This window comes from Octopus bimaculoides, chromosome 6, assembly GCF_046866305.1.
Source record: "Octopus bimaculoides isolate indiv1 chromosome 6, ASM4686630v1, whole genome shotgun sequence".
NCBI classification, from domain to species: domain Eukaryota; kingdom Metazoa; phylum Mollusca; class Cephalopoda; order Octopoda; family Octopodidae; genus Octopus; species Octopus bimaculoides.
The window spans coordinates 50,351,045-50,366,975 of NC_142933.1; the positions used below are offsets into that span (position 1 = coordinate 50,351,045).

The window sequence follows — 15,931 nt, forward strand, 5'->3', positions numbered from 1 at the left end:
TTTCTCTCTCACTTTGCTTAATTTAGTTTTTTTGGACACTTCATTTTTCACACTTGCAGGTCGTTTCATTACAAACATATCGAGAGAAGTCTGCTTTTTCCTGCCTTTCAAAATGTTACAAAAATGTGCTAGAGCAGTGTCATTAAATAAAACAGCTGCACAACCTGTAGATACTTTTTCAGGGTGATATTTTTCTATAAATTCAGAAACATACTGCCACTTTGCTAACACTGCCTTTACGTCACTTATAGAGATAACCTTCTCTGCTACACTATCCTCCTCTAGAAAACCAATCTCTTTCACTGCATCCAAATGTTGCTGCTCCTGAAGCTGCAGGAGCTCATCTGTCATCAGCTCCTCAGAGTGTACTTCAACAAGATCATTAATGTCCCCATCATCAACCTCGAGGCCCATGGACTTACCAAGAGATACTATCTTTGCAACTACAGGTGTCTCAGACTCAAACCCTGTGGAGTTTTTTCTGGGTACGCTGTCAAGCCATAGTTTCCTCCATGCAGAATTCAGCATTTTCCTTGTTACACTCTGCCAGGTCATATTGATGATTTTCAGGCAGTTAATAATGTTGTAGTGCTCCTTCCAAAACTCACAAAGGGTTAGATTTGTATTTTTGGTGACTTCAAAGCACCGACGAAACAGGTGTTTGGTGTACAAATTCTTAAAATTAAAAATCACCTGTTGCTCCACAGACTGCAGGATAGGGGTGGTGTTGCATGAAAGGTACAGAACTTTTATGAATTTATATTCATCCAATATATCATCTTCGAGTTTAGGAGGGTGAGCAGAAGCATTGTTGAGGATGAGGAGGATCTTGAAGAAGTTCGTTCTCTAGAAGGTACTTTTTCACTGCTGGTCCGAACACAAAATTGACCCACTCGATGAAGAATTGTAGAATAAGTACTAGGCTTCCAAAGAATAAGTCCTGGGGTCGATTTGCTCGACTAAAGGCGGTGCTCCAGCATGGCTGCAGTCAAATGACTGAAACAAGTAAAAGGAAAGAATATATATGCTGGCAGACAGAAACTCTGTGTGTGTATTTTTGTTCTGACATCATGTAATGCTTGTAAAAATACATCACCATCATTCAAGGAATGTTGTTCATTTCCATTTTTCCATGGAAAATCTTGTCTGGGTTGTGGGAAATATTACCTTGCTTGGAAACAAGTGAAGTTTGGTGATGGGAAGATGCATTCAACCACAGAAAATACCCCTGCAAATTCCATCTGACCCAAGCAAGCATAGAAAAGTGGATGTTAAAAATGTTGATGATTTTTACTATGCCTCCCAGCACACATCTTTTTAGATATTTGCATGAAGTATTTCCAGTCTGCTAAATTTCTATTGAAATTATTAAACAAAGTGCATGTGTAGCTGCAAAGTAAAGAGCTTGCTTCTCAACCACATGGTTTGGGGTTCAGTCTCACTGTGTGGCACCTTGGGCAAGTATCTACTATAGCCTCTGTCAAACCAAATCCTTGTCAGTGGATTTGGTTGACAGAAACCGAAAAAAGCATGTCGGATATATATATATATATATATATATATATATATATATATATGAAAATAAAAAATAATAATAAAGCAGAATGCTAAACTGAAAGCATATTTTAATATAGATATGTATAAGGAGGATTAAAAAGGATTTCTAACCGGCTTTCATTGCATGGCAAATTTTCAAGAAGAGGGAGAATGAAAATGTTTTTTACAAAAAAATAAAAAATAATATAAAAAAAAATAAATATACCAATACATTATATTGTCTTTGAGCTTTTAAAGTTCAATGGTAATCCATGTGGATAATTGTTAGAAAGATTAGGATGCATAGAATTGAGGTGTGTTTTGTTTAAAAAAAAGTGTCTGAAAGTTTGTGTTAAGCTGGAAGTGTGGTGCCAAAACAGGAAGTAGGTGTAAGGGAAGACAATTCTGTGGGTTTTATACTCTTTAGTTGGAGTTCTGGACTCTTTGTTAACAGGAAGTTTGTCTGTTCTTAGAAAAATAAGAAGTAAATTTATAAGTATTTCATTTATTTCTCTAAGAACAGACATAAACTTCCTGTTAACAAAGAGTCCAGAACTCCAACTAAAGAGTATAAAACCCACAGAATTGTCTTCCCTTACACATACTTCTTGTTTTGACACCACACTTCCTGCTTAACACAAACTTTCAGCCACTTTTTATTAAACAAAACACACATCAATTCCATGCATCTTAATCTGTCTAACAATTATCCACATGGATTACCATTGAACTTTAAAAGCTCAAAGACAATATAATGTATTGGTATATTTATTTTTATTTTATATTATTTTTTATTTTTTTGTAAAAAACATTTTCATTCTCCCTCTTCTTGAAAAATTGCCATGCAATGAAAGCCGGTTAGAAATCCTTTTTAATCCTCCTTATACATATCTATATTAAAATATGCTTTCAGTTTAGCATTCTGCCTTATTATTATTTTTTATTTTCCTATTATTTCTCCACGTGCAGTTAGCACAACCCCACCATTTACTGACTTATATATATATATATATATATATATATATATAGGAAAATGAAAAAAAGCCAGAATGCTGAACTGGAAGCATAATTTAATAAAGATTTTTTCTAACCGAAAAATTCTTTATTAAATTATGCTTCCAGTTCAGCATTCTGGCTTTTTTCATTTTCCTATTATTTCTCCACGTGCGGTTAACACAACCCCACTATTTACTGACTTATATATATATATATATATATATATATATATATATATAAACAATATATGAGTATATGCATATATATGTACATGTATGTATATACCTTCATCCACATGTACATATAGATACATAACTGGGTACATGACGTGGCAAAAGAACATGGACAAAATGGTAAACAAGGTGCAACAAACAAGCAGGCCACATAGAAACATCTCCTTCATCAGCTGCCACCATTAAAACCCCGGCGTTTCGAAGAATTAAGGCAGTACACATCGTTAAAATGACTCTTCCCACGAACACAAATTAAATTGTTTTCGTGGAGGGTAGTGGCGGATGGAAAACAAGACAGGAAAACGAAACAGTGAAATAAACAAACAAAAAGGCTGTACAGCCAGACGTGAAGTGTGTATGTATTGAACGCTGTAAGACACGAACTGGAGGAGCAAAGAAGTACGTGCGAGCTTGAGGAGTCCAAGAACGAAAATGAGCAACGAGAGGTAGTAGTAGTAGTAGTAGTAGTAGTAGTAGTAGTAGCAGTGAGAGGCGAAGGACGAGCAGCGAGAGATAGAGAGAGAGAGAGAGAGAGATAGTAGTGACAGGGAGAGGCGAAGGACAGTAGAGGGAAGAATGAGAGGGGGAGAAGCAAAACATTCAAACACTGAGATTTGAAATTAGATGTCACTACTGTTCATATCACCTATGGATAAATTTAAAAATTGATGATATCACCAGCAGCGACATAGGTGGACTGCAGGCACTATAGCATTAAATAGCTATATATATATATATACACACACACACACATGTGTATGTGTGTGTTTGTCCCCACCACTCGACACCCGGTGTTGGTTTATTTATGTCCCTGTAACTTAACAGTTCGGCAAAAGAGACTGATAGAATAAGTACCAGGCTTTAAAAAAAAAAAATACTGGGGTTGATTCATTTGACTAAAAACTCTTCAAGGCGGTGCCCCAGCATGGTCACAGTCTAATGACTAAACCAAGTAAAAGATAAAAGACAAGGATTTGTTTCATGAACTGTTTTTGGGCCTTGGTGCATCAATAGTTATGTTTTAGTTCACTGATAACACAGTGTCATGTTCATATTTTAAACCTGGCAATGTTTTTTTTAGTTTTTTTAAGTGTTTAAACTGTACATATCATGCATGGTTTAAATATTTTATTTCCAAGAAAACCACCACATTTTTAAACCTGCGCTGCCCCATCCTACCTATCACAGCACTCACTTGATATCTATTACCCCTTTGAAAGTTCACAATGCTTCTAAGAGGGTGTAACCACCGAAGTTAAGAACTACTACTTTATATGGAAAAGCTTTTCTCCAGTGATACTATAAGTTCTAAAATTCTGCCCTTTGGTTAACATTTATTTCTCTGATAAAAGATTAAATTTTATCGATTCTGAATACTTAAAATATTGAGTGAAGAGGAGATGGAGAACAAAAAAAGCTGATAAATTTATTTAAAAATTGCTTATTGAAAAGAAAATATAAATTGGTTAATTTCCTTATTTCTACCGTGATTTCTATTTAAGAAAATGTGTGTGTGCATGTATGCCTACCTAGGAGTAGCTCTTCAGAGTGGATTTCAAAGTTTAACTTTTGAAATTTTTGGTTGTTACTGGTGTGTTGTTAATAAACTGAGTGGAGAGTTGACAGTTACAAAATACCTGGACTTCTGGTGAATGGATACAATGTCATAATTGTTAGAAAACTTGAGGAACTGTGACAGCTGTAGCTTTTTACAGATTCTTCTACACTTTAGATAAAACAATTCAAGCAAGTGAAGAGCTGTTGGAAAGGTCAGCAAATGAAAATTAATAATTAACAGTACATTGTTAGAGGAGTAGGAAAACTCCCAAAAGCTAAGTATGTACGAGGAGTGTATGAAAAATCTTGAGCCTCAAAAAAACAAAACATAATACAAGACTTCTGATGATTTATTTTTCAACATAGTCCCCCTCAATGGCTGAACAATTTCTCCAGCAGTGCTGAAGCGCCATTATCCCGGCGTAGAGGAACTCTTTTGTTTGAGACTCAACACAATGTTGTCTACTCTTTCAGTTAAGATGCCCAGTCTCTCGGCTATCTGACGACATGATATTCGGCGATCTTGCCAAGAGCAAGGTCAAGGCTGTCCTTATGGCTGCAGTTGGAGGTCTCCCTGGTGTGGGATCATCTTCCACACTTTCCCTGCCATGCTGGAATTCATTTACCCAGCGTTTGACTGTTGCATATGAAGGAGCATTGTCTGTTAAGGTTCTCACCATATTTTCATGGATTTCTGTTGGAGTCATGCCTTTCAAATGGAGGTACTTTATGACAGCACGATACTCAATTTTCTCCATTTTCTTTGTAACCTTGACACTTGTTTATTCAAAAATCTGCAACAAAAGAATAAAATATCAGAATCTTGAAAATGAGCAAGAATACTCCGAAAAGACTGTACTTACCAGAAAAAATGATTTCAGCTATATATCAGCCCCGTTCCTAGGTTAGGCTCAAAACTTTTCATACACCCTTCGTATTGGATAAACTATTCATTTATGAAAGCTTTGATCAAATCTTACACTCAGGAGTCTATATGAATTAGATGATTCATTATCTCTATTTTTGTTGATACTGTAAGCCTAGCTCCGACACTTTTAATAAATTTCTTAAGAAGCTAGATTGACTACAGATATAGTTTCTGTAAAGAGTAAATAAGTCACCTCTTGTTTATGTATGTCTATGACGTAAACTATATGCTAGAAATGACAGCTAATTAGGGACTAATGAAAGCAACACAAGAACTCAATAAAAATATTTATATGAAAATGTGACTTAGGTGTGCCAAGACTGTCCTCAAAAACTGGAAAAAAAAAAAATGAATGCAAATGTTTCATAGTTGAAATAAGAACATACTTATGTCCATATATACCCAGCCCCATATAGGTGTGGCTGTGTGGTAAAATGTTCATTTCCACTAGTGTGGCATCTTGGACAAATGGCTTCTATTATAGCCTTGGACTGACCTAAGTCTTGTGAGTGTATTTGACACATGAAAACTGAAAGAAGCCTATTGTGTGTGTGTGAAATTGTCTCTTTATCTTGACATCAAGCGTCACTGTTATTACAAGCTGTGTCATTCATTTCCAATCTTCCATGCAAACCATGGCAAAATATTACCTTATTTGGAAACAAGTGAGGGTTGGCATCTAGAGAAAATCAATGAAGAAAAGGCATCAGAAGGGTGATGCATACCCTCTGCACAGATAAATAAGTATCGCTGTTAAAGGTATTTATAGTCTGTGAAATTAAGAAATCCACTTGTAAATAAACTAAACCCTCAAATCCATCACTGTACACTCACACATGCACACACACAGAGTTGCATATCTATGTATGTATTTATGTATATATGTATCAACATGTGTTTACACACATAGGTACACCATGATCTATATACACGCAGACGAAGGTTGATTCATATGAAAAAGAAAGTGAAAATGAAATACTTTAGAAAATATTGCATAGAGTTTAAGTGTTTTCGACATTTTTAAATGATGGCAGGTGAATGAAATGTACTGTAGTCCATTGTAGGATATAAATGATATAACCACTTACTTATTGGGAAATTTGTAAGTTTGATTGAAAAAAATTTTTTTTTAAGTATCACCATTATATGTATTTATACTCTGGTGAAATTAAGAAACCAAGTCGTAAATAAACGAAATCCTCAAATCCATCACTATACACACACATGCACACAGTTGCATACCTATGTATGTATGTATGCACCCACACATGTCTATGTGCATAGGTACACCATAATCTATACACATGCAGATGAGGATCGATTCATATGAAAAAGAAAGTGAACAAAATGAAATACTTATAGGAAAACATTGTATAGAATTTGAGAAGTGTTTCATCATTATAGGTATTTATACTCCAGTGAAATTAAGAAATCAACTCATTAATAAATTAATAAACCCTCGAATCCATCACTGTACATGTGCACATTCAGAGTCACATATCTATCTATGTATGTTTGAAGATACATACATAAAACGAAATTTTCATCATTTCGAGCCACTCACCCAATAAGTATTTCTGCTAAATTTGGTGAAAATTCATTCAGTTATTCTCTAGTAATTTTGCAAACACACAGACAAACAAACAAAAATGAGTGATTACAATATCCTGCTTTTGCTTATATGTGCAGGGTAACAAATTCCGTTTGACCCATGCAAAGATGGAAAAGTGGACATTAAAACAATTTACACACACTCACACACATACAAATATGTAAAATATTTGAGAATACAGGATGTAAGTCACACTCACCTTTGTCGAATGAAGGGCAAATTACATAGAATATTATAAACAAAATTAGATTTATACTAGGGATATGTCTAAAACAAAGTAATTAATGCAAAAGCACAAACCTAGCTATCCTCGTAATTATGTGCAGTTTCAGTGTCATGCAGAAAGGAAAATTATAATTGTAAAACATAGGAATGAAATGTGGCTGATTTAAAAGGTGTCTTTTAAAATCTTATGTGGATACAAAATATCTTAGGATATCCAAGATTGAAACAAAAAAGTACTCAAAAAATAAAGGCAGAATTAATAAATTAGACAGTATGACAAGAACTGAAATGGATTCTCTTTAGGTTAAGGAATTAATTAGATGTAACACAGATCCTTGGAATGTCATAGAGATGTGATGATAAAAAGCAGACAGTGAAGTAAATATAGTCATTAAGCAAAAGTTGTCGGATATGTTATAACAAACCACTATTTGATACAGTTCTATATTTAAGAGATGAGGAATTATGTACATTATTTACATTTGACGGATATTTGTCCTCATCTTGTTTACTGTTAACATGTTTCGGCTGATATACCCTCCAGCCTTCATCAGGTGTCTTGGGGAAATTTTGAACCTGGGTTCTCATTCCTAAAGTATTTTTTGGTGTTAAATAATAATAATAATAACATAGAAAAAAATGCCTTAGGAATGAGAACCTAGGTTCAAAATTTCCCCAAGACACCTGATGAAGGCTGGACGGTATATCAGCTGAAACGTGTTAACAATAAACAAGATGAGGACAAATATCCATCAAATGTAAATAATGTAAATAAATCACTATTTGGCCAGAGATCCAAGAAGTACATATTCAATTTGAAAACTTAGTCCTCTTTGTTCTAATTCAGCAGGGACATATGCTATGAATCTGTTAATTCATTTATTCATAGCCCACACAGTGATGATGACAGTTTCTTTGTCTGAAGATCAAAAGGAAGAGCAGCTTGATTTCAAGTGGCTTTGTAAACTAATCCTTGATGTTACAGAATTTTCCTTTCTGCCTACACTAAGTAGTTTTAAAGTGAGAGTCAGTCCATGCATTATGATCCCAATCTTTACAATTGGATTTCAGACCACAGTGAATGAGCAGGCTAAGAATGTTACAGTGAACAACCAGCTGTTGGTTTTACATTGGAGTAGCCTTTTCCTAGGTGAATTGTCTTACAGGGCTGGAGGGCTCCATTTATTGTGCAGTTGTCTGAAGGATGTCGAAGAGGATACCAGACCACCTGGAGAACTCCACTCCTTGATTTGCTGTCAAAGTTGTTTCTCCTAGGTTTTACCTTTCCCAAGGTACTCATAAGGTAATGAGGGTTTGTGCTTGGAATTCCTAATATGTAATTATTAAAATATAATAGGATTTTTTTAAACATCAAATGGTTAAAAAAGTCCTCCCTATTAAAATAGGAATGAAAGGGGTCCATATTGTCTTATTCTTTTACATATTTCAGTAATTTGACTGTGGCCATGCTGGAGACTGCCTTAAAGGGTTTTAGTTGAAGAGAACGCCCCCCCCCCCCCCAGGACTTATTCCTTGTAAGCCTAGTGCTTATTCTGTCGGACCCTTTTGCCAAATTGCTAAGTTACAGGGATGTAAACACATCACGTCGGTTGTCAAGTGATGGTGGGCGGACAAACAAAGACACACACACAAATGTGTGTGTGTATACGTGATGGGATTCTTTCAGTTTCCGAATCCATTCACAAGGCTTTGGTTGACTGGAGGCTATAATTGAATACACTTGCCCAAGGTGCCATGCAGTGGGACTCAACCTAGAACCATGTGGTTGGTTCTTACCACATAGCTATGCCTGCGCCTATATGTAAAAAGATGTTTGAGAAACGGTGATCTATAAGAACAAGTTGATAGGGGTAAATGCAGATTTTTTTATTTACTTTTTATTATTGATATCCAATTGTTTTCAGATGAGTGTAAGCTGTAGTAAATATAACGTGAACAGGTATATGTTGGACAGTGAAGCTGCTGCTGCTGCTACTACTACTACAGTTGCTGTTGCTATTACTACTATATCATAGCCTACATTAGTTTCCTCTAAGTATTTTTAATCAGGAAACAGTCGAACTTCCACTCTTTTATTTGAGCAGAATACATGCTAATTGATAATTGAGTCAGTAGAATACTAGACAGCCAGCATTAAATCAGTGGTTTGTGTCATACAAAGTACTAACACTATACTGTGCCTATGGCCAAGTCCAAGTCCACCCAGTGCTAAATAAGTCCCACAGATTAATATAATCCAGTGTGATAAGCAGTGATTTACTGGTTTGTTGTGCTGAATTCAAAACCTCTTGTGGGAAATGTTGCACACAATATGGCATCATTTGGAGAATGATATAGCTTGTAGAGTTCGTAAAGAAATAGATTTCTTTTATCTTTTGCTTTGTTTCAGTTATAGGACTGTGGCTATGCAATGTTTAGTTGAACAAATCAACACTGGTACTTATTTTTTAATTCTGGTACTTATTCCATTGTTCTTTTTTGCCAAACTGCTAAGTTACGGGGATATAAACAAACCAGCATTGGTTCTCAAGCAGTGGTAGTGGTACAATCACAAAGGTGCACACACATGGAGATATATATATATATCTTTTATCTTTTACTTGTTTCAGTCTTTAGACTGTGGCCATACTGGGGCACTTCCTTCAATGGATCCTGTACTTATTCTTTTTTCAGCCTGATACTTAATCTGTTGGTCTTTTCTGCCAAACTGCTAAGTTACTAGGACATAGATGCATCAACATCAGTTGTCAAGCGATGGTTAGGGACAAACAGACACACACACACATGACAGGCTCCTTTCAGTTTCCAACTACCAGATCCACTTAGAAGGCATTGGTCAACCTGAAGCTGACCAATTTCTCAACCATGTGTTTAGGAAACAAGTTTCTTACCACACAGCCATTCCTGTGCCTATATATATATATATAATATATATATATATATGTGTGTGTGTGTGTGTTTGTATGTATATATATATATATATATATATATATATATATGTATATATATATATACACACATATACACACACACATGCATACATACATACATACATACATGTCATGAATGAAAGGCTTCTTTCAGTTTCTGTCTACCAAATTCACTCCCAAAGCTTTGGTCAGCCTGAGGTTATAATAGAAGACACTTACTCAAGGTGCCAGGCAGTAGAACTGAACTCAAGACCATATTGTTGGGAAGCAACAAACCATGCCTGTGATTTTTCCAAACTTTTCCAGTCAAGTACCTCAGAAGAGTAGAGAAAGCTGTATTGGCAGTAGTAATACTAACAAAAGAAGAGAAAGAGGGAGGACAGAGCTGGATGGTGGTGGTTTTAGATGTTTATCGATTGTATTTCAATATTTTATGATTTCAAATGTTTTCAAAGATGTTCTATTTGCTTTCCAGCAATCAAAAAGTATTTTGATTACATTTTGGTTAAGGTTTGACTAGATAACTAGTTATTAACTTCTATATACTTATCTTCTATATCATTGTGGTTCTATTCTTTTATTAGTATATTTATTTTATTATAAAAAAAATTTCAGAGTCATTATTGGTTTCTAATTTAATATAAAAATAAGATTAAATAAGATTTGCATTATTCTACTATAATTTTTTTATAGATCTGGTATTAAAGGATGCCACTGCATTTTATATTTTCTCTAGAGTTAATTGAATTTAAAAAGAAAAAAAAATTTCAATGTCTGTTTTACCTATTTGCAGTTTACTGAATAGAACGACTTACTGGAAACTATTGCAGTTTGATTATGTTTCATTCTAGGCAAACAGTCTATTGACTTGGGGAAAAAGAAAAATGAGTATCCAACATAACATGACTCTTATATGCAAGAACAAATAATTTTATTGCAGCTCTAATGAAATTGAAAGAAAATTAAATTTTTTTATTTGTTTCATTTCATGAAATTTTGCAACTAATCTTTGAATAGAGTGCACACTGGAGTATAACTTTAACTCATTTGTTTATTATATGAATTTGTTTGTTAAATGAGTTAGAAAGAATGAAATTTTCTTCAATTTCATTAGAATTGCAATAAAATGTATTTACTCCTCCATAAAATAATCATTTTATAGTGGCTATTCATTAAAGTTATACTTGTTATTTTCAATTGCATCTGTAACTATTTTGAATAAATATAAATTCACTCACATATGTGAATTATGTAGAGCCACATAGCCTAGTGGTTAGGGATTTGACCTCGAGATTGCAAAATCGTAGTTGCAATTCCCAGATCAGTAGTACATTATTTCTGAGCAAAACACTTCATTTCACATTGCTTCAGTGAATGCAGTTGTAAATAGGTGACCCTGCAATGGTCTGGCATTCCATTCAGAGGGAATGTTGGCCTGTCTGCGGCCACACATTTATATTACTATGCCCATGAGAAAATATGGAACATTCCACAGTCTCATTTTACTTCTCCTATATATTTTGTTACAAATTGTGACTGCATTATTATTCTGGTTCATTTTAATAAAACTAGATAATAAAAAATTACCCATCTGATTAGCATCAGTTATCTTATTTCATATACTTAGTTAATTTAGGTTGATGTAATGTATTTACTAATTATTTTATCTTTTACTTGTTTCAGTCATTTGACAGCAGCTGTACTGGGGCATTGCCTTGAAGGGTTTTAGTTGACCCCAGGACATTTTTTTTAAAGTCAGGTACTTATACTGTCAGAGTCTTTTGCCAAACTGCTAAGTTATGGGGATGTAAACACTCCAACACTGGTTGTCAAGCAGTGGTGAGGGACAAACACAGACACGAAGACACACACGCATAGACACATCTATATATGTATATATGATGGGCTTCTTTCAGTTTCAGCCCACCAAATCCACTCACAAAGCATTGGTTGGCCCGAGGCTATAGTAAAAGACACTTGCCCTAGGTGCCATGCAGTGGGTCTGAACCTGGAATCGTGTGGTTGGGAAGTAAGCTTCTTACCACATGACCACCCCTGCACCTATGCAATTATATGACTTTGAGTTTCAACTTTACTGTAACGATTGTGAAGAAGATGCTGACTGATGCAACAGATACCAAAACTATTTTACAGTTGAGTGGTTAGAAGCAAGAATAATTTCTTGATTTATAAATAGTCATCTCCCACCTAAGCTACAAAAGAAAAAGGGATATAAAACATACCCCCCCCCCCCCCCCCCAAAAAAAAACATTAAGTGAAAGACTCAAATTTCTGCTAAGCTTGTTTTTCTAACGGATTTCAGTAGATATGTTGTCCCAAAAGTGTTTAGAAATTATTACTGATAAAAAGTGAGTTCAGAAGCTTTCTTTTAGGATAAATATTCTATTAAGTGATATAACTGCTTGAAAACTATATCTACTTTGATTGATGTTAAGGGCAATGAAAATTAAGAATTTTTAAGATTTTGTGTTCAGCCTCATTACATGGCACTTTGGGCAAGTGACTTCCACTATAGCTATAGTAGAAGACACTTGCATACATGTAATTACAAACACACAAATTACACAACTTGCGAAGTAAATACAGCAGTTCACTCAGCACACTGCCTAATGAAGGTCACTGCTAGCTTTCACTGTACATGCAACCGTGTACTGCCATCTATTGGTGCGCTACAGAACTAGTCCAGGAACTTTTTGATACTACTTATTGTGTGTGTGTGTATGTATATATATATATATATATATATATATATGATAAACAAGAGTGAAAAAACTACAGAAGGCTTGTGTTATATGGTTAAAGTACATATTTAAACCGTTATGTTAGAAAAATGTTAGAAAATTTTGAGTATAAAGACATTATTTTTGGAGAAATAACCGGTTCCGTATTTTCTTTTCAAATTTCTCTACCTGTATCGTAACATACGATACAGGTAGAGAAATTTGAAAAGAAAATACAAAACCGGTTATTTCTCCAAAAATAATGTCTCTATACTCAAAATTTTATAACATTTTTCTAACATAACGGTTTAAATATGTACTTTAACCATATAACACAAGCCTTGTGTAGTTTTTTCACTCTTGTTTATCTTTTATACATCCAACCACGTGCTTTCACATACCAACTTTCTCACCTATATATATATATATATATATATATATATATATATATATATATATATATATATATATATATATATATATATATACACACATATACATACACACATATATATGTATAAAATACACATTCCTATGTATGTATGTATATATGTATGTGTGTATGTTTTTGTGTTTGGTCTCCACCAATGCTTGACAACCAGTTTGGTTTGTTTACATTCCCTTAACAGTTTAGCAAAGAGAGACTGATAGAATAAGTATCAGACTTTAAAAAAAACCCCAAAAAACATAAGGTACTGGGAATGATTTATTTGAATAAACCTTTCAAGGTAGTGCCCCAGCATGACCACAGTCTTAATGATTGAAACAAGTAAAACTAGATTAAAGAACTAATTTTTGGTTTCAGTTTCATATTTCTTATAATATGGGATAATAAAATAGATAGTGATTTTTTATCTTTCTTTTATCATTTAACAGCTGAGTTCATTATGTAAAGGTTTAACTTATCACAGAAATTTTGATTTATTTATTATAAGCGTTCTAGAATGTATGCTAACTCCATAGTTACAAGTAATTTGATGAAGTTTTAATATTTCCCCTCCTTAAATGTTTAGTAAATATTTGTAGTTATATATCTTCTAGGTGCTACTAGACCAGTGCTAGCAGATGAAATTAAAACTCAAAACTGTTCCACTTTAGTGTACTTAGTTCTCATGTTTTGCAACATTTCAACATTAATTCTGTAATACTGTTTACTCTTACTGTTACTGTTATTCTACAACAGATGGATTGAGCTAAAGAAGCTACCGTTTTGGTCACCCAACCTGCAAGAGATAGCAGCTAAGTTACCCTCAAATTACTGTATACATCTTAAAAAAAAAGAAGGAAGAAAAAGGAAATACAGTGGGTAATGTTCAAGATACTCCTAAAAAGTTGCGGTGGTCATGATAGGTAAATTTGACCATATGTCTGCTTTGTTGGTGGAGGTTGACTTACGGTCAAACAACAATAACAATTGAAGAATATCTATAAATTTCGCTTTACACAGAGTAGGTTAGTTGTTAAGTTGTCTCAGTCAGATCCTCAAAAATATATCTTTAGCACGCAGTTAGTTGACTGATAGCATTAAATATCTTAAAGATATACTACTTGAATAAAGAGGTATTTCAAAGGCAGTAGAGAGTTTGTTGAGAACTTCACATGCAGGTTGAGTGACTATAATAGTTCTGTTACTAGATTGGACTAGTTTAGCTGAGATACTGGTGTTCGTACAGCCTTTTATCTTTGCTGTATGTTGGTAAAATAATATGTAAGATATCTATTATCTTTTACTTGTTTCAGCCATTGGACTGCAGCCATGAAGGGTTTAGATGAAAAAAAATCAACCCCAGTATTTATTTTTAAGTCTGGTACTTATTCTATCAGTCTCTTTTGCTGAACTGCTTTGTTACAGCAATGTAAACAAATCAATACCTGTTGTTAAGCAGTAGTGTGGGACAAACACAAAGACACACACACACACACACACACAAAGAACATATATATATACACGTCATGTACCCAGTTATGTATCTATATGTACATGTGGATGAACGTATATACATACATGTACATATATATGCATATACTCATATATTGTTTACATATATATATATATATATATATACATACGTACGTACATACATACATACATACATACATGTATATGCATATATATATATGTACACACATATACACAGAGGGTTTCATACAGTTTCTGTATACCAAATTCATTCACAAGGCATGGGTCAGCTGGGGGCTGTTGTAAAAGACACTTGCCCAAGGTGTTGCGCAGAGGCACTGAACTCAAAAACATGTGGTTGCAAAGCAAAATTTGATTATTTTCATTCCTTTATAGAACCCCCCCCCAAAAAAAAATCGAAAAAAAAAACACGAACAAGTTTTTTAACATAAAATTTTTTACTTGAAGTTGCTTTGCCTTATCTAACAATTTGGTAATTGGCCAGGTTTCTTCCTTAAGATTTAAATTTAGAAAGACTTTGTTTTGTTGCTGATAAGCTTTTTAAATTCTATTCCTTTTGGAGACTTATAAAACTGAGCCAACTGAAAGCTACCAGCAACTTGAGTAGTTGCCTGGAGTGTCATGTGGTAGGAGGAACCATGTCATGTATTTGGGATATTCCAAATACAAAGATACTCAGACTCTTTCGACCAGCTCATCATCACCCCATTTTCTAATCTGTCTATAGGTATATTATACTACTGCCCCTAATCCTTCCTGTACTTCATTTAACCCTTTAGTATTCAGATTACTCTATCAGATGTAATTCTTATTTATTCACATTGTTTTGAAGAAATCATGGATAATTTTGTAGCATTGAGATTTCAGTGATGTGATTGTTTACCTTTAGAATGACAGTGTAGGTGTAAGAGGCTGGACCTGGCCAATTTGAACAAAAAAACAAATAGAATATTTGGGCTGAATATGGCCGGTTTGAATGCTAAAGGGTTAATGTATAACTAGCTTTGATCACACTCTCTCTTATCACTAAGAATGATCTCTCCATAATTCTGTAAAGAATTTGTTCAGTATGGTGTTAGTATGTCCTTCAATAGTTTTATTGAAATTTTACCAAGGACTGATATTGCCATTTACTCATCAGACCAATAAAATAAATACTGGGTTGATTCACTTATTTACATCTAACTCTTAAAAAGTTGTCTTTGTACTAATAATGTAAGAAATCAATACT

The 15,931-nt window shown here is 34.1% G+C and overlaps 1 protein-coding gene across 5 annotated transcripts in view; it reads left to right on the plus strand.

Annotated features, from left to right (window-relative positions):
* LOC106881081 (pleckstrin homology domain-containing family F member 2) overlaps positions 1 to 15,931 on the plus strand; it is a 222,872-nt gene that overhangs the window by 7,295 nt on the left and 199,646 nt on the right. For 3 of the 5 annotated variants that reach the window (XM_089353855.1, XM_089353856.1, XM_089353858.1), the window contains exon 2: positions 13,963 to 14,129. The exons of the other annotated variants lie outside the window; for them this stretch is intronic. Coding sequence is in view for 1 of the 3 variants with exons in the window: in XM_089353858.1 (XP_089209984.1) it covers positions 14,123 to 14,129 (7 nt within the window). In the remaining 2 variants the exon portion in view is untranslated. The remainder of the gene's footprint in view (positions 1 to 13,962; positions 14,130 to 15,931) is intronic. 5 annotated transcript variants of the gene reach the window in all.